Here is a 19,232-nt window from a genome sequence, read left to right on the forward strand (position 1 = left end):
AGAATCCCTTCTACCCTCCTCCTTGTACACTTAAATCTGCTGTAGTGCAAACATTCCTTAGAAAATCCTACTCTGGCCAAAGGTCTGAACTTTTTCTTCATATTTATTTTCTGAAACACATCAAGTGAAAATTAAAATCATTTCTAATGTGGCCAGTGACCTTCGGCATGCCTTAGACATTTCAGAAGCCTCGGGGTCACCTGCATTTAATAGCTCCTCTTGGCCAAGAAAACATGAGTTGCCTTCATTTCACAGCAGGTTGTTGAAGCAAACAGCAGACTTTGGGATCCCAAACTTAAGCCTTTCCATAAACACAAAAATTCCTGTAAAACGTCACAGTTCCAAACAGTGACCTTGAAGGTGCCAATCTATAAAGGCAAGGTTTCCGCGGTCTTTTGCTCCTCGGGCTTTCGTACTCTTGGGCTTATCTTTCCTTTCCCTCTCCCACCCCCAATGCACTTTTCTTTATAGATGTATTTAACATAAGCAATCATTTCTTTTGGATCATGTAATGTGGATAAAATCAAATGGTATAATTAGCACCTCAAGTTAATTCAGGAAAGTCTTTGTCAGTTTATTTTAGGTTCAGCCAGGTTTTTTTGGAGAGAGCATGAAGCCTTTGCTAAATTAATTACCATCCCAACTGGATCCTTTACCCTTGGCTCGCCACGTTTGGGACATGGCAGCTATTCTTACTGTTGTCCTCATTGTTATTGTCCAGGGAAACTAGAAAAGATGTAGAGGGAATCGTTACCCTGCAGTCTCTTAGCATACCTTTTGAAATGTCTGAATCAGGTTCAAGGTCTTTCCTGAGAATCCAGAAAGAGAACAGGTTAAGCAAGAATCATACAAACATTTCATTCATCAGCCTTTGCTCTGATTTCATAGGAACACTTGATTTGCCAGTCACGTGTGCTTTCAGTTAGCCCTCCTATAGCTGAGATGTACATAATCTGACTCCATTTCATCACTGGAAGCATTAAAACCCAGACTGGAAATACCTTTTCTGTTGGCCTCTTTAATCCTATGGTCCATTTCATGGGAAGGCAACTTCAGGAAATTTCAAGATACTCCAGAGATTAATCCAACCAGAAGTAGGAGAAATAGAAAAATATTGAAAGTGCTCAGTGGTTGGGCTTCTTGCCATGCCACAAAGGGGGAGGGATCGATAGAAAAATTCAAATGCTGCCTGTATGTCTCTTGACAGGATTCTCCTAATGGAGTCATATTTTCAGGGGGCTTAAAATTTCCAACAAATGTCCAATAGCAATATTTCTCAACCCATAATCTACAGGAGCAGCAGCCGTATCCTGGCCGAGGCAGACATGAGGCTTAGGAATTCCTGGCATCCATTCCCACATTTCCAGTAATGTTTATAGATTCAACCTTTTGGAATACAGCATATTTCAAATAGCCAATGAAATAAAATGCCATTATTTTCCTTCTTGGAATTTCAAGACATAAATCTCACATCTGCAGAACAAAGCAGTGATCTTAGAAAGCTCAATCCCAGCTCCCCCTGGCATAGACTAGCTACACCCAGCTGCCCCAGAGGTGTGGGAGCTCTGAAACGTTCACAGAAGGTGGCCTGGTGGTGGGCAGAGAGCACAGGGGTCACAGTTGGAGGAACCGGGTGTTGGTCCCATTTCATTTGTTCATTCCTTCATTGATTCGTTCCTCAAATATTTATTGAGCCACATGCCTTTTCTGTGCCACACGCTGGACAATTACCAGCTGTGCTTCCTCATGTTTGGCACCTAATCTTTCTACACCTTGGTGTCCTTAACGGTACAATAGCGATAATAATGTAATGTTAAAGCCCACTCCTCGGGGTTTCTTGATTAAATAAGGGCTTTGTAAACCACAAGCATGATGCAACTTGAAAGTTTATCTGTATTGGTTTTACTACTGTTACTCATGTCCTTTGGTCTTATAGGGAAATGTTAATATTCTTTTTTTAAAGTTTATGTGTTTTGAGAGAGAGGACACATGTATGCATGTGTACATATAAGGGAGGGGCAGAGAGAGAGGGAGAGAGCGTCCCAAATCCCAAGCAGGCTGTGCGCTGTCAGCACAAAACCAGAATTGGGGCTTGAATTCAAAAACCATGAGATCATGACCTGAGCCAAAACCAAGAGTCAGACACCTAACCGACTGAGCCACCCAGGCACCCTGGATAATGTTAATGTTCTCCTAGAATCACAAGGCGGCTTTAGTCTCAAGAACTCAAATCTCTGGACCCCTTGAGGGTCTAAGCTTCAGGCATTGCAGCTTTAACAGGGGAAATAGGTGGCCTAGGAAAGCCAGACAAGGGGACCAGTGAGGGAGACACCTTCCCCTTCACACACGTATGGAAGAGCTCTGCCACTCGCTGTGGGTGCAGAGCAACAGCAAAGCAGCCATGAGGAAAACCTTGCAACAGACGCTCTTGCATTTGGACCATGTAAAAAAGTCCACAACCTCTTCTCCAGCTATACTATGACTCCATCTTTTTCTAGTTGAACATCCTCTGCTCCAGTCACCGTAACAGCTAACATCCCATGGAAAGTGACAGACGTTACCAGGAAAGAGCAAATGCATGAACACTCACTTTAGGGAGCCTTGTCACCGTTGACGTCATTTGGGGTTTTGCTTTCTCATGGGCTTTCGGCATCTTGTGAGATCGAGCAGTTGTCCGTGAGGGTTCAAGTGTCAGTCGTTATCCTGAGGTCTCAGGGCAAAGGTCTTCCTCAGTCACTAAGACAGGACTTCTCCAGCAGCGTGGTTTTTCCAAAGCAGCCTGGATGGAAGGCGCTTGATGACTTGGGAAACCTCGTGGTGTGGGTTATAATGTGATGGCATCGGAGGTCTGATGCCCAACTCAGAAAACGACCTGCTGTAAAAACAGGCGGCTGTAACTCAGTTTCTTCCTGTGTTTGTCTTCTTACTGGGGGAGAGATACGCTCAAGTGGGAAGTGTGTACAAATTCTCCCAAAATGATGGGTCAAGCAGTAACAGGAAAACTGGATTACATTGTGCAGAAGTTACCTAGAAGGAGACAGTTTGCTCAGTGACATGGCAGTTTCCAACTACGTGTTAATATGTATAACATGAACACTTATTATTGAAATGGCAACAAGAAAAAGAACCGTTGCTGCGAGTCTGAAATTCTTGCTCCATCCCCCATTAGCCCAATAAAATGATTGTTTTTCTAACACAGTTTTCAATCCTATAACGCTTAGTAGGCGTGCAAATGTCACGTGCCAAAATTATCTAAGTCCCGCATGTGTGTTACAGAACACATCCAGGCAGAGCACAACAGTGTGAGGACAGCAGTGTGCTGCTGAATGACTGGCTGTCCACACACCAAAGGGCCTGAGTCGTGCTCAGTTTGCCAGTTTCTACTCGCCATGGCCAGTGCCAGGCTACCGGCATGACCACACCGGCCTCGGGCTTGGGAAGAGATGGGCAGCCACACACCGTTACCGAGTGTTCCCACCAGACTTAAGCAACCAGACGTTTTTAACCTCGAGTGCAGAGACAGAAATGAAATGTAGCAAAATAATTAGGAAGGGTTGAGTGATGAGTAGTTTTTGTTTGTGCTTTTAATTTCGTCACTTGTAAGTGTGTTCCGTTTAATCTTTAACAGTGGCCGTTGTTTAACGACTCACAGAATTCCCGATGGCCTAACAACCCTCTCTCCTGGGCTGGACGAGCCAGTGCCAGCCGCCTGAGCGGGAGGGTCGTGTTTGCTGTGTGAGCAAGTCTGAATCCCTCCTTCACTGCATTGACCAACCGCCCCTTGGCCGCGAGTGGAGGCTCCAGGCACCTAAAAGGCCTCATTAATCAATTTCTGGCAGCTCCTAGTCATGATCTCTCCCCAGTATTGATTACACAGGATCGCCACCTAGTGATGCAAAAGAGATTGTGTGGGTTTGAGGCTGCATCCGTCTAAGATAGAGCTAGGAAAATGGCTGTCCCTCCCGACTGCTTTCTGCGATGGTTTCTGGGTCTGCAATGTGGTGAAATGTGGAGGCAGCAGTCTCTTCTTCGGCTTCCTGTGTACCGTGGTACCTCTGACCGTAGAGATTTTGTTGAGAGCGCTTTAGAAAGCATTCTAAGAATTAGAAAAAGAACCTGGACTGTTGCCTGAATCTCCCTTTTTTACAGATGAAGACGCTGATCCTTAAAGAGGTGAAGCGACATCCCCAAGCCACATGCCCGCCAGTGGCCAAACTGGGTCTCACACCCGGCGCACTGACTCTTCAGCCAGTGCAGTGTCCCTCCTATTCCTGCACACGGTCACTCCATGAGAATGTGCAGACTGAGGCCACGCAGTGTTCCCGGGCCTGGTGCCAGGTCCGGGGGCTACAGTGGTGAGCATGAAGAGGCCCAGTCCCTGCCTCCATGGAACCTTTGGTCCTAAGAGGGAGTCAGCTGAATGGTGACATAGGTCCCTGGACTGCCACATGGACCCCCTGCTCTGAGCAGGTGTGAACTTCCCAGGATGTGGTGGGGGGTTTGAAATGAGATCTGAAGGCTGAGCAGGAATTAGCAGTGCCGCTTAGGACGGGGGTGGGCCGAGGGGACATCAGACCAAGGGACCTCAAGGATTACTGGGGGATTTGGGTTCCCATGTAGGTCCTTGGCAAGTCGGTTTCAAAGGTCTGTGTGGCTGGAGCTCTGGGAGCCTTATGCGTCTGTTACTGTGACGTCTAGGGATGAGACCGGCAGGAAGTCCCAGGAACCTACAGTGGTCATTTCACGGGAGTGTTGTGAAATTAAATGAGGCCACGTCTGTGAAAATGCCTAGCACAGTGCCTTGCCCAGCACAGCCACAGCCCAGGCGAGTTTATATTTCATACAGCTATGGGCAGGGGTTCCCAGACGACGTCTCTTCTGCCCACACTCACAAGAGTGAAACCATGCTCAGATGTGAGAATGAGGCAGCAGGAACCGGCCAGGAAGATTTTGCTGTCACTGGCTGCCCTGCTGGAAGAGTTGTACTCCGTCCTGGTCACAGAGGACATTTAAACAGGAAAGAGCCAGACCATAGTGACCTTAGGGTTCATTGTCTAAACAGACACTTCCCTGGGGGTGCCTCAGTGACTCCATCAGTTAAGCGTCCGACTCTTGATTTCAGCTCAGCTCACGATCTCACGGTTTGTGAGTTTGAGCCCTGCCTGGGGCTCTGCGCTGATGGTGTGAGGCCTACTTGGGATTCTCCATCTCCCTCTCCCTCTGCCCCTCCCTTAGCCACACTCCCTCTCAATATAAATAAACTTTACACAGATACTTCCTTAATGCAAAATGCAGAGCTATTCCCAACCTCCACATCTATTCCCCATCAAACACAGTCTTCCAGTCCACACTCTTGTTCCGCAGCAAACAATGCCTCATCTCAAAGCTGCCTGGACTCTTTATGCTCCCACCTGGGAAGCACAGTGGACCCCGTTTAGCCAAGTGGTAAATAACCAGATGGTTTTACGTTGGTAAAGCGTGGGAGCCGCTGTCTGGGGCCTGGGACAATCAAGCCAACTGTTGCCAAGGGCCTACAGGGGAACCCAAATCCGCCAGTAATCCTTGAGGTTTTACCTTGATTGGGTTTACTTCGATTTATCCTCTGATGCCTTGGGACCAAATACCATGCAGTGGCTGTGTTCAAATAGGTGTTTCAACAGTCCTCCCTACCTCCATCATCTCCTCCAGCCTGCCCCGGTTCTGGGACACCTGGTGTCTGCCGTCTCAGAGTGGCTGAGGTCACTCTGGGTGTCAGCAGTGTGGTGGTGAGCCAAAAGGGGTCTGTGTAAGTTACTTTTTTTTTTTTTAAGCAGATTGTTTTGAGATATAATTTATATACCATTAAATCAACCTTTTTAAAGTACCATTCAACTGTTGGGATTTTGGGTTTTTTTTTTTTTTATTTTATTTAAGTAATCCCTGTACCCAGTGTGGGGCTCGAACTCACAACGCCGAGATCAGGAGTCACATGCTCTACCAACCGAGCCAGCCAGGTGCCCCCATCAGAATCTAATTTTCGAATTTTCATCATCCCCAAAAGACACCTCCTTCCCATTAGCAGTCACTGCCTCCAACCCCCAGCCTCAGCCCCAGGCAACCACTAATCTGATTTCTGTCATTATGGATTAACCTTTTCTGGATATGTCGTAAAAATAGAATCCTTTTGTTAAATTGGTTAAACGGCATGTATTATAAATGGAATTGTTTTCTCCGTCTTGTGTTCTCTAATCTTGCTGAACGTGTTTATTGGTTCTCCTAGTTTTTTAGTGCTGTGCATTCCTTAGGATTTTCTATATGCAAGATCATCTCATCTGCACATAGAGGTATTTTCACTTGTTTCCAGTGTGAATGCCTTTTATGTTTCTTGACTGATCGTTCTTGCTAGAGCTTCCAATGCAGTACTGAACAGGTGGTGAGAGCTGACCTCCCTGTTTTGTTCCTGATCTTAGGGGGAAAGCATGGTCTTTACCAGTAAAGATGATGTAAGCTAGGAATATGTGAACTGAGTGTCCTAACGCCAGTCAGGGCTCCTAAAGGTAGGAAGACAGCAGCATGGCCTGTGGCAGGACATGAGGCTGGGAACCAGTGGGGACCACACCTGGCAGGGACTTTGTAGGCCTCATGAAGGGTTTTGGTCCATTTCCCAAGAGCAAGGAGAAACTGTTAGTATTCTTTGTGGAGGGTGAAGTGAACTAATAGACACTGAGTTGGGGGGATATTCAGGGAGCCCAGAAAGGAAACAACCGGACATGGAGGAGGAGGAAGTGCCAGGGCTGGGTCAGAGCTGGAGGCGATGGGCAGAGGAGCCAGGAGGTGACTCCCAGGACTGCTGCAGGGAGGATAGTCCTACATTTCAGAGCATCATCCAGCTTTGTTTCCCCACTAAGAGGCCCCTCTGGCCCCCTTTTCCCAGGGACGACACCCAAGTCCCAGTACTCTTGGGCCCAGAGGCCTTATCAACCTGCACTAACTAATGTTTGTAGGTTTCCTCCCTGGACATAAGAGAGTCCAAGTCTTCTCCTTCTATGAATATCTGGGGGGGAGCGGGGGGGCGGGGGAGAGAGAGAGAGAGTGTGTGTGTGTGTGTGTGCAATGTTCCAATCCTGTGCCCTGCAACTGCCAGGCTGGTGGCTTCTCTCCCTCCCGGGGTATTCTAATGCACACCCTCCTCCACTCCCCCTTCCTTATTGCTGGGAAATCAGATGACTTCTGGTATGCAGGCTAATGGCTCTTATTAACCAAATGCTGACACATCCCTAATATATAGGTTGCTTAATTAAGAGCCTGCTTGCCTGGCCAGCTTTCAGAGAGGCAAGCACTTCTCCAGGAGGGAATGGGGATTTCCAGTGGACTAGGGAGGAAATTATGTCAGGCTAATCATCTATAAGATGCTTTTCCTCCAGGATAAAAGAAAAGTGCTTGGTGGTAGGTGGGAAGATAGGGATGGGGGTTGACCTAAGAAGAATGGAGCCTGAGTAACCTTAGGGTTTGCTCCCTCCCACACAGGGAGCCCCCGAAATCCCACCCTGACAGGAACAGTCCTACCCCCCCAGGTGGCAGCCAGTCCCCCCTCCCCACCAGATCTGACTCTCTCATCAGCACCCATCTACTGTCATGGGGCCGCAGCAAAGACAGAGCAGCTCTGGCCTCCTGAGATCACAGATCAAGACTGGGTGTGCTTTCCCTTCCAGGATGCAGGCCCAGGGAAAGACCCTCCCTTTTCCTTCTTCCTTCCACAGGTGTCAACAGCCACCAAGTGGAGTGCCACCCAATTCCTCTGAAAAGAAACCTTAAATGTAACTTTCTTCCCCCCTTTAATTATTTTTTAATTTACATCCAACTTAGCATATAGTGCCACAATGATTTCAGGAGTAGATTCCTTAATGCCCCTTACCAATTTAGCCCATCCCCCCATCCCACAACCCCTCCAGTAACCCTCTGTTCTCTATATTTGAGTCTCTTATGTTTTGTCCCCCTCCCTGTTTTTATTTTTGCTTCCCTTCCCTTATGTTCATCTGTTTTGTATCTTAAAATCCTCATGAGTGTAGTCCTATATTTGTCTTTCTCTAATTTCGCTTAGCATAATACCCGCGAGTTCCATCCACATACTTGCAAATGGCAAGATTTCATTCTTTTTGATTGCTGAGTAATCCTCCATTGTATATATACACATCTTTTTTATCCATTCATCCATCGATGGACATTTGGGCTCTTTTCCATACTTTCCATACTTTGGCTATTGTTGATAGTGCTGCTATAAACATGGGGATGCATGTGCGCCTTTAAAACAGCACACCTGTATCCCTTGGATAAATACCTACTAGTGCAATTGCTGGGTCATACGGTAGTTCTATTTTTAGTTTTGTGAGGAACCTTCATACTATTTTCCAGAGTGGCTGCACCAGTTTGCATTCCCACCAGCAGTGCAAAACAGATCCTCTTTCTCTGCATCCTCGCCAACATCTGGTGTCACCTGAGTTGCTAATGTTAGCCATTCTGACAGGTGTAAGGTAGTATCTCATTCTGGTTTTGATTTGTATTTCCATGATGAGTGATGTTGAGCATTTTTTTCTTGGGTCTGTTCGCCATCTGGATGTCTTCTTGGAGAAATGTCGATTTGTGTCTTTTGCCCATTTTGTCACTGGATTATTTGTTTTTTGGGTGTTGAGTTTGATAAATTCTCTATAGATTTTGGATACTAACCCTTTATCTGATATGTCATTTGCAAATATCTTCTCCCATTCCATCGGTTGGCTTTTAGTTTTGATGATTGTTTCCTTCGCTGTGCAGAAGCTTTTTATTTTGATGAGGTCCCCATAGTTCATTTTTGCTTTTGTTTCCCTTGCCTCTGGAGACATGTCAAGTAAGAAGTTGCTGTGGCCGAGGTCAAAGAGGTTTTTGCCTGCTTTCTCCTCGAGGATTTTGATGGCTTCCTGTCTTACGTTTAGGTCTTTCATCCATTTTGAGTGTATTTTTGTGTAAGGTGTAAGAAAGTGGTACAGGTTCATTCTTCTGCATGTCGCTGTCCAGTTTTCCAGCACCACTTGCTGAAGAGACTGTCTTTATTCCATTGGATGTTCTTTCCTGCTTTGTCAAAGATTAGTTGGGCATGCATTTGTGGGTCCATTTCTGGGTTCTCTATTCTGTGTGTCTGTTTTTGTGCCAGTACCATACTGTCTTGACGATTACAGCTTTGTAATACATCGTGAGGTCCGGGATTGTGATGCCTCCAGCTTCGGGTTTCTTTTTGAAGATTGCTTTGGCTATTCGAGGTCTTTTCTGGTTCCATACAAATTTTAGGATTGTTTGTTCTAGCTATGTAAAGAATGCTGGTGTTATTTTGATAGGTATTACACTGAATATGTAGATTGCTTTGGATAGTATTAGCATTTTAACAATATTTATTCTTCCTATCCAGGAGCATGGAATATTTTCCCACTTTTTTTGTATGTCTTCTTCAATTTCTCTCATAAGCTTTCTATAGTTTTCAGTGTATAGGTTTTTCACCTCTTTGGTTATGTTTATTCCTAGGTATTTTATAGTTTTTGGTGCAATTGTAAATGGGATCGATTCCTTGATTTCTCTTTCTGTTGCTTCATTATTGGTGCATAGGAATACAACCGATCCTGTGCATTGGTTTTATATCCTGCCACTTTGCTGAACTCATGGATCAGTTCTAGCAGTTTTTTTGGTGGAATCTTTTGGGTTTTCCATATAGAGTATCATGTCATCTGCAAAGAGTGAAAGTTTGACCTCCTCCTGGCCGATCTGGATGCCTTTTATTCCTTTGTGTTGTTTGACTGCAGAGGCTAAGACTTCCAATACTATGTTAAATAACAGTGGCGAGAGTGGACATGCCTGTCGTGTTCCTGACCTTAGGGGGAAAAGCTCTTAGGTTTTCCCCATTGAGGATGATATTAGCAGTGGGTCTTTCATATATGGCTTTTATGATCTTGAGGTATAATCCTTCTATCCTTACCTTCTTGAGGTTTTTTTTTTTTTATCAGGAAAGGAGGCTGTATTTTGTCAAATGCTTTCTCTGCATCTGCTGAGAGTATCATTTGGTTCTTGTCCTTTCCTTTATTGATATAATGCATCACATTGATTGTTTTGCAGATATTGAACCAGCCCTGGATCCCAGGGTATAAATCCCACTTGGTTGTGGTGAATGATTTTTTTAATGTATTGTTGGATCCGTTTGGTTAGTATCTTGTTGAGGATTTTTGCATCCATGTTTATCAAGGAGATTGGTCTATAGTTCTCCTTTTTAGTGTGGTGTTTGTCTGGTTTTGGAATCAAGGAAATGCTGGCTTCATAGAAAGAGTTTGGAAGTTTTCCTTCCATTTCTATTTTTTGGAACAGCTTCAAGAGAATAGGTGTGAACTCTTTAAATGTTTGGTAGAATTCACCTGGAAAGCCATCTGGCCCTGGACTTTTGATTTTTGGGAGATTTGTGATTACTAATTCAATTTCTTTTTCTGGTTATGGGTCTGTTCAAATTTTCTATTTCTTCCTGTTTCCAACTTGTTTCTTTTGTAAGCAAATGATGTAGGCTTAACCTGGTTTGTCCTTGATGAAAATGTTTTCTTCGTCCCTTTTTTTTTTTTTTAATTTTCTTTTTTTAATTTACATCCAAATTAGTTAGCATATAGTGCAACAATGATGTCAGGAGTGGATTCCTTAGTGCCCCTTACCCATTTAGCCCATCCTCCCTCCCACAACCCCTCCAGTAACCCCAGTTTGTTCTCCATATTTATGTCTCTTCTGTTTTGTCCCCCTCCCTGTTTTTATATTAGTTTCCCTTCCCTTATATTCATCTGTTCTGTCTCTTAAAGTCCTCGTATGAGTGAAGTAATGATATTTGTCTTTCTCTAATTTCACTTAGCATAATACCCTCCAGTTCCATCCACGTAGTTGCAAATGGCAAGATTTCATTCTTTTTGATTGCCAAGTAATACTCCAGTGTGTGTGTATATACCACATCTTTATCCATTCATCCGTCAATGGACATTTGGGCTCTTTCCATACTTTGGCTATTGTGGATAGTGCTGCTATAGACATTGGGGTGCATGTGTCCCTTCGAAACACACCTGTATCCCTTGGATAAATACCTAGTAGTGCAGTTGCTGGGTGGTAGGGTAGTTCTATTTTTAGTTTTTTGGGGGAACTCCATACTGTTTTCCAGTGTGGTTGCACCAGCTTGTATTCCTTTTTTTTTCTCTAAATGCTTTGTATGAACATATTTAACAGATACTTGTTTCGGATATAAGTTTAAAGATCTCACAAGCTATAGCTCTATGCCTTTGAGACAATATATACATGGAGACTGGAGGCAATACAGTGTATACAAAGAATACATTTAAAGCTAGAAGATTCAGATTAGGATTCTAGTGCTAGAGCTGTTTTTGATCATCACCATGAGGGGGGGCGATGCTACTGGCACCCAATGGCTAGAGTCCAGGGATGCTACTAAGCACCTGTGGTCCATAGGACAGCCCCACAACAGAGAATTATCTGGCCCCAGAGGTTAGTTGTACTGAGGTTGAGAAACTGCTCTGGTTAAATTCTTGCACCAGAATATTCAAAGCAGAGGGCACCTGGGTGGCTCAGTCAGTTCAGCATCTGACTTCATCTCAGGTCACAGTCTCAGTTTGTGAGTTTGAGCCCCACTTTGGGTGAGCCTGACTTCTCTCTCTCTCTCTCTGCCCCTTGTGGAATTCTGTCTCTCTGCCCCTCGCTCACTTACACCCTCTCTCAAAAAAAAAAAAAAAAAAAAAAATTCAAAGCAGCATTTTTTTTTTTTTTTTTGCAATAGTAGAAACTGGAATCATCCCAAACAACTATCAACAGTGCAGTCGATAAGTAAATTGTGACATAGTCATACAATGGAAGAGTATAAGGCCATTAGAATGCATGGCCACTACATTCATGCATCACCAGGGTACATCTCGAAAATGGAGTGATAGAACATGATTCCTTTTATACAGTTAAAAAAAACAGGCAGACTACGTGTACTGTTTGGGGATACTTGTGTGTGTGGTAAAACCACAAAGAAAAGCAGTTATTAATACAAAATGTAGGGTGGTGGTTGATTCCGGGAAGGACTGCTGTTGAGGAGAAACACCACATGCTTCTATGGCACTGGTGAAAAGTTCTGTTTCTGAAGTTGGGGGGGGGGTGCATTTTTAATTTCAGAGAAAGTTTACGGAGTGGCGTATCTTATAAGGACAGAGCTGGATTTGAACTTGAGCAGGCTAGTGCTGGCCCCTTGCTCCAGGCCACCATATGGTGCTGCCTCCTGTTAGGTCCCTTCTCTTACCTGCCTCCACTCTCTCCACAGTGTCCGGAGACAAACGACCAGTCGGCCTCCCCCAGCAGGGGGCAGACCCAAGCCCCAGCCCAAGCCTAAGCCTCAGGTGCCACAGTGCAAGGCTCTGTATGCCTACGATGCTCAGGACACAGATGAACTCAGCTTCAATGCCAATGACATTATCGATATCATCAAAGAAGGTAAGTGCATGGCTGGCTGAGACAGCGTCCTAAAGAACATTCAGTGTCATTGCCATAAAAACTAGTTTAAACATGAAGGGAATTTATAGGTTCCTCTAACTGAAACTTGCAGCAATAGGCTAGGGCTTCATGCTCAGTTTGATCAGGGCTCCAGCTATCTATCGATCGATCAGCTCTGCTTTCTTTGTATTTGCTCCCTTAGGCTGTTTTCCGTCATGGCAATGAAATGGTTGCCATGCAAACAGATCAAATTGTGTCTGAAATCTGCTTTATCCCTGAAACTTCTCTTAGCCATTGGACAAAAGTCCTAGATTTTACTCTCATTAGACCCAGTTGCTCATGTGCCCATCCCTGAATCTCTAGCAAGGCAAAGGCTGTACCCGTGGTAAGTTAGGTGTGGCAGGGACTTCTTTGGAAATGGTTGTTAAGACTATCCCACCCAAACTTGGTGGCCTCCTTATAATGATGGTAGATGGAATGGAAGCCAGGGAGACAACCTGTAATATGTGTTATAAAAGTAGTCTGGGGGTGTCTGGGGGGCTCATTCGGTTAAGCTTCCAACTCTCGCTTTCAGCTCAGGTCATGGTCTCAAGGTTGCAAGATCGAGCCCTGTGTTGGGCTCCATGCTGAGCATGGAGTCTGCTTAATTTTCTCTTTCTCTCCCTCTCCCAATCTCTCTCTCTCTCTTGGGGAAAAAAAAAAAAGGCTGTGAGCTTGGCTGAATGCCTTATTAATTTGGTAGAGAAGTTAGAATGTGATATACATATGACCAAACATTAGTGTTTATGGAAGTACTTTTAAAACGAGAACTCCTGACTTAGGATATTCAAAAACACCATAAAGGAAATGGCATTTGTGAGGAATGGGACAGAGAAGCCATGGAGGGCAGAAAGAGCAGGTCACTTTACCAAAGTAAGCCAACGCTCAACCACGGTGCAAGATCTCCCAGGAGACAAGAGGAAGCCAGGAGTGGCCTGGTAGTGGAGGACCCTGAATGTCAGGCTGAGGAGGACTTGTGTACAGTGTGGAAGCCATTACGAACAGAGCAAGGACAAACTGAGTGAAACGGGCCTTGGTAAGACTAGCCTTCGGGAAGAGGTGGCCAGGACACACAGTTCCAGGAAGGGGGTTATTATCAAACTCCTTGATCACATGAGCTCATAGGAGACTTCTAGGTCCTTGGACTGACCTCCTTCTAAAAGACCTCTGGACATTATTTTGATCTCATCAAATAGTTTGATCTATCATGAAACTAGATAGCCATCTAGCTTGCTATAGATTTTAATATTTTAGCCACTTAGTATCCTTCCTCCAAAGTGTCGGAGTAGAATTAAGGGCTGAAATAAATGCTTAATAAACACAAATAGAATTTTTATCACCAGCTTTGTTCAGCAAAAATACTGGAAATGACCAATTACCCAGTAACAAAGATTGGGTAAATAAGCTTTGCTATATCCATTTAGTGAACTTCAATGACAAACATTTTTATTAAAGATAATGATGCAATACTATATTTACTGAAATGGAAAAATGTTCATGAGAAAAGGCAAAAAGGTTATACAGACTGTAGTCTCATTTTTGTAAGAATGGAAAATAGATGACTATAGGCACGTATGTATGTTATATATAATATATATAAGATACCAAGTGGTCTCCTTAAATGTTGAATTTTTATTTCTTTTCAGTTCTCAATATTTCAGATTTTTCTAGAAATACCATGTATTTTGGGTATAATCAAAACAATTACATATTTGTGTCAAGTGTAGGGTCCTAGAAGTTCTCAAAAAATGCTATAAATTATCACTCTCATTTATGCAGTGTGGTGTGAGTGCAGGAATAGACATATAGATGAGACAGAACAGAATCCAGAAATAGAGCCATGTGTATACAGATATTTAATATATGATAAATGTAGCATTTGAAACCAGGAGAAAGGATAGGCATTACTTTCCATTTTGATAAGAAAATAAAGTTCTGGGGCGCCTGGGTGGCGCAGTCGGTTAAGCGTCCGACTTCAGCCAGGTCACGATCTCGCGGTCCGGGAGTTCGAGCCCCACGTCGGGCTCTGGGCTGATGGCTCAGAGCCTGGAGCCTGTTTCCGATTCTGTGTCTCCCTCTCTCTCTGCCCCTCCCCCGTTCATGCTCTGTCTCTCTCTGTCCCAAAAATAAATAAACGTTGAAAAAAAAAATTTTTTAAGAAAATAAAGTTCAAGCTCTACCTCATACACAAAATATCAGACTAATTAAATATCTAAATTATAAAAATCTTAGAAGGAAACCTAGAATATTACATTAATCTTTGGGGGTGAAAAGTCTTCCGATGGAGAACATCAAACCCAAAAACCATAGAGGATTTAAACCTCATAAAAAGGCTAAATTAAAATCTTCTTTATAGTGAATTGCACCAGCACAAAGTTAAATTATAGAAAACAGGCTAGGAAAAAACATTTTATACCTCTAAATAGCTCCCCCACATGAATAAAAAGACACAGTCCAGTCCAAAAGTGGACAGAGGCTCCTGAGACCGTGCATGGAGAGGTTCCCTACCCTTTACCCATCAGTGAAGGAGAGCTAACAACTCCACCCGTGACACCAGCAGAAGATTGAAATAAGATGCAGGTCACACTCCCTTTTCCAAATCCTTAAGTTCTGAGTTTTAGAAACCAGAGACGGTTAGAAAGTCGATAATGGTGTATGTGTATAGGAGATATTACCACCTATTAGAACACTTGGTGGTCCCAGGGCAACACCCTGGGTCAAACTCAGCATCTCTGCTGTGCAACATCTGAGCATTCACCCTCTGTTGGAAGAGACATCATAAACAAACTCAGTTCAGGTTAGGTTTTGCCATCAAATGAATTACATGAGCCTTTAAGTTTTAAGAACTTTCTGGATTTGGTCATTGCAAATAGTTTGGACTATAGTATCTGTGGTAAGTCAGGGTGAAAGGTACCTTCTTTCATAGCTTACAGCTAGAATAGACTTGGGAAGGAAATTTAACACTTATTTATCAAAATTTTAAAACCCCATGTCAATATAATTACTTTGAATTTACATTTAACCACTTCCATCAAGATAAATCCTAAATAAATAAATATTTAAATGTATAAACAGAAGTCCTAGAAGTATGGGAGAATTTTCTTTTTTAATATCAGTGTGGGAAATATTTATAAAAGTGATAGAAAATCAAGAAGCTGTAAAAATATAATTTGCTTCAACTACTTAAATATTAAAATATAAAAAGTTAGTTAAAAATGGGAGGGGGGATATTTGCAACCCATATGACAAATCCACTAATATATAAAGAATTCCTAATTAAGAAGATAAACACCCGGGAGCCTGCGTGGCTCAGTCAGTTAAGCATCTGACTTTTGATTTCAGCTTAGGTCATGATCTCACAGTTTGTGAGATCAAACCCCATGCTATTAGCACAGAGCCCTATTTGGGATTCTGTCTCTCTCTCTCTCTGCCTCTCCTCACTCACTCTCTCTCTCAAAATAAGTAAACATTAAAAAAAAAAAAAAAAGTAGGGAACAGTGGCACCTGGGTGGCTCAGTCGGTTTAGTGTACATCTTCAGCTCAGGTCATGATCTTGCATCCATGGGTTCAAGCCTTGCGTCGGGCTCTGTGCTGACAGCTCAGAGCCTGGAGCCTGCTTTGGACTCTGTGTTGCCCTCTCTCTCTGCTCCTCCCCTGCTTGCACTCTCTCAAAAAATGAGAAAACGTTAAAAAAAATTTTTTTTAAATAATGGCCAACAACAGAGAAGGTGGCAAATGATAGTAAGTCATGCAGCTATTGGAAGAGAATATGGAAACTCTTTTATAAACTGATATGAAATGGTCTTTAGTATATATTATTAAGGTTAAAAACAGTGCAGAATGTGTAGTTTGCTATTGTTTGTGTACAAAAGGGGTAATTTTTATAAATACTTGCTTTTATATACATGAAATATCTCTGAAAGTATAAAAAATATATAATATTGCATGCCTTCAAAGAAGGGATCTGCTCATGGTTCATGAGATTGAGTTCCATGGAGGGCTCTGTGCTGACAGCTGACAGAGCAGGGCCTGCTTGGGATTTTCTCCCTCTCTCTCAAAATAAATAAGCATTTTTAAAAAGAACGGATCTGGGTGGCTGTTGTTACTGTTTATGCTTTTGTACTTTTGAAAGTACATCTAAGAATATTACCTATTTCAAAAATGAATCATATTGTCTTACAAAATAAAACGTCTGTATTCTTTGAAGGGACTTTTTTTTTTTTTAATGTTTATTTTTGAGAGAGACAGAGTACGAGCAGGGAGGGGCAGACACAGAATCCAAAGCAGGCTCCGTGCTCTGAACTGTCAGCACAGAGTCCGATGCGGGGCTCTAACTCAAGGGCCGCGAGATCATGACCTGAGCCAAAATTGGCCGCTTAACCAACTGAGCCACTCAGGTGCCCCAAAAGGGCTATATTCTTTGACCCAGGAATCTATCCTACAGACCTACTTGCACATGGACATGAAGATATATATGTGAAAGTTTATTCCATCAATAGTGAAAAATTGGGAAAAAATGTCCATCAGTAAGGAAATGGTTCTATAAATCATGGCATGCAGTGCAGCCCTTTAAAAAATGAGATACAAACATGGAAAGATGATAGCGATTAAGTATTGAAAAGCAAGATGCAGAATAGTAAGATACAGAGTGGCTGTTTAAGATGAGTGTGTGTACAGTTAAAATCACAGAGGAGGGTCTGGAAGAACATTAGCACATACTTCTCACTGGTGGAGGGTCTGGCATTAACGTGGGAAGTGTTGGGCATCAGTTTCTCCCCAGAGTAGATTCTGCACTGGAGGAAGGAGCGGGAACGGTGCAGTGGAGTAGCCCCCATGACGAAAAGTTGGGGTGGGGGGGGGCAGGACCATCCCACCACAACCCACCAGCCTCCCGTGGCCCCACCACGCACTGGGGCTGGCAGGCCTAGGCCCTGAGGGGCGGTCAGGCAAAGCCTCAAGGTCCAGGAGCAGGATCTTCCTAGAACGGGGCCTCGAGTGCTATTTCTGCCGAGGGGGAAGGGCTCCTTTTTACAACAGACTCTTTCATGTAAAAGAAAATAAAGAAGGAAAAAGAACGTAGAAGAAGCCAAACCACCTTTGCCCTGTGATGCGCCCACAGGACAGGGTGTGTTTGGCCCAGGCACAACTGCCTTGCTCACCCTCACTTTCGCCTCCTCTGTCTCCTGCAGATCCTTCTGGCTGGTGGACGGGTCGACTACGAGGCAAGCAGGGCCTGTTCCCCAACAACTATGTGACCAAGATCTGAGGCGCACAGAGACTCTAATGCACAGGCAAAGGAGCTCCAGACAGGGAAGGGGACATTTGGGGGCTCTCCTTCTGATCCATAGCGAGCAAGTGCTTCCTTGTCCAAGGCCTGGAGTTTTTCTGGCACCTTCCCCATGGAGGACATTGAAAAGCTGGGTTGGGGACAGGGAGTGTCACTGCATAAATGATCCTAAAAGGTAGCCTCTTCATAGGAGCCCAGGAGGGCAAAACCACCACCCACTAAGATTTATTTATTGTATTTAAACCTGGTGAGAGGACAGGCGAGGTCCACTTGTTGGCTCTATCAAAACAGCACCCCGCTCGCTCACCAGGCCCAGGGAATGGCTGTAGGCGGCCACTGACAAGTGCCTTTAGTCAAAGAGCACATTTATTTCCTCCCTCTTTTCCTTACCTGACACACACATTCCTCTCTGCCACTTTCCTTCAGGGAGGACCTGCCCTCTTTGCAGGCCGGGCTTGACATGAGCGGGCACTTCCCATGCGAAGGCCAAGGGCCAGCGTGGCCTGCTGAGCCCGCAGGTGCAGAGGGCAGCTGGTTTACACTTTGCCGGGACCCATCAGGCTGCCAGGCTAAGCAGGGCCTGGGCTGTTGGCCTTGCTTTCTCTGGGTCTTCAGTTGGAATGTGGCTGGCCCATGTTGGTTTTGTGTTTAATGCTGTACCTATTATAAGAAGGATCTCTTTTTTTCAAGCTGTACATTTATAAAGACAGATCATATACTGTATATATAAAAATCTCAAGATGGTAGCAACATGTATGAATGTACTAAGTAGTATTCCACTGTACTTATTCATAAGGTAGGTTTTATTACAAAACTCCCACCAGGTACTTACAAATGTGCACTACTCCTTTTCAACTATAGAATCAGTGTTACTGCTTTCTAGCCCAGCCCCTGCAAACCCTTCCCAATCCTTTCCCCGTAGGTAATTTTCCTCTGCCCCCTGTGCCCCTCCCCTTAACGCCTAAATAAATAAAGGAATCATGAACTACCTGTTCTTTTGTGACATTTGTTATAGGGTGAATGGTGTCCCCCACCCCCAAAAAACATGGTGAAGCCCTAACGCCTGTGACCTCATAATATGACCTTATTGGGAAATACAGGTCTTTACAGAGATGATCAAATTAAAATGAAGTCATTAGGGTGGGCCCTGAGCCAATATAACTGGTGTCCTGATAAAAAGGGGACATTTGGACATGCATGGACACGCAGAGGGAAAATGATGTGAAGGAACAGCCGTCTAGAGCCAAGGAGAGGGGCCCGGCCCAGATGCGCTCCCTCACGGCCCTCAGGAACCAGCCCTGACCACACACAGATCTCGAACTTCCAGCTTCCACAGCTTGTAAGACACTGAGTTTCTGCCGTTTAGCCACCCAGTCTGTGGCGCTTTGTGAAGGCA

General features: G+C 44.2%; 1 protein-coding gene across 1 annotated transcript in view; it reads left to right on the forward strand.

Annotated features, from left to right (window-relative positions):
• Window positions 1–18,826, forward strand: part of MYO1E (myosin IE) — a 211,906-nt gene extending 193,080 nt beyond the window's left edge. The window contains exons 27-28 of the mRNA XM_027067382.2: window positions 12,341–12,510; window positions 17,739–18,826. Of these exons, the coding sequence (XP_026923183.1) occupies window positions 12,341–12,510; window positions 17,739–17,815 (247 nt within the window). The 3' untranslated portion in view covers window positions 17,816–18,826. The remainder of the gene's footprint in view (window positions 1–12,340; window positions 12,511–17,738) is intronic.
• The last annotated feature ends 406 nt before the right edge of the window (window positions 18,827–19,232 follow it).

This window comes from Acinonyx jubatus, chromosome B3 (genome assembly GCF_027475565.1).
Source record: "Acinonyx jubatus isolate Ajub_Pintada_27869175 chromosome B3, VMU_Ajub_asm_v1.0, whole genome shotgun sequence".
NCBI classification, from domain to species: domain Eukaryota; kingdom Metazoa; phylum Chordata; class Mammalia; order Carnivora; family Felidae; genus Acinonyx; species Acinonyx jubatus.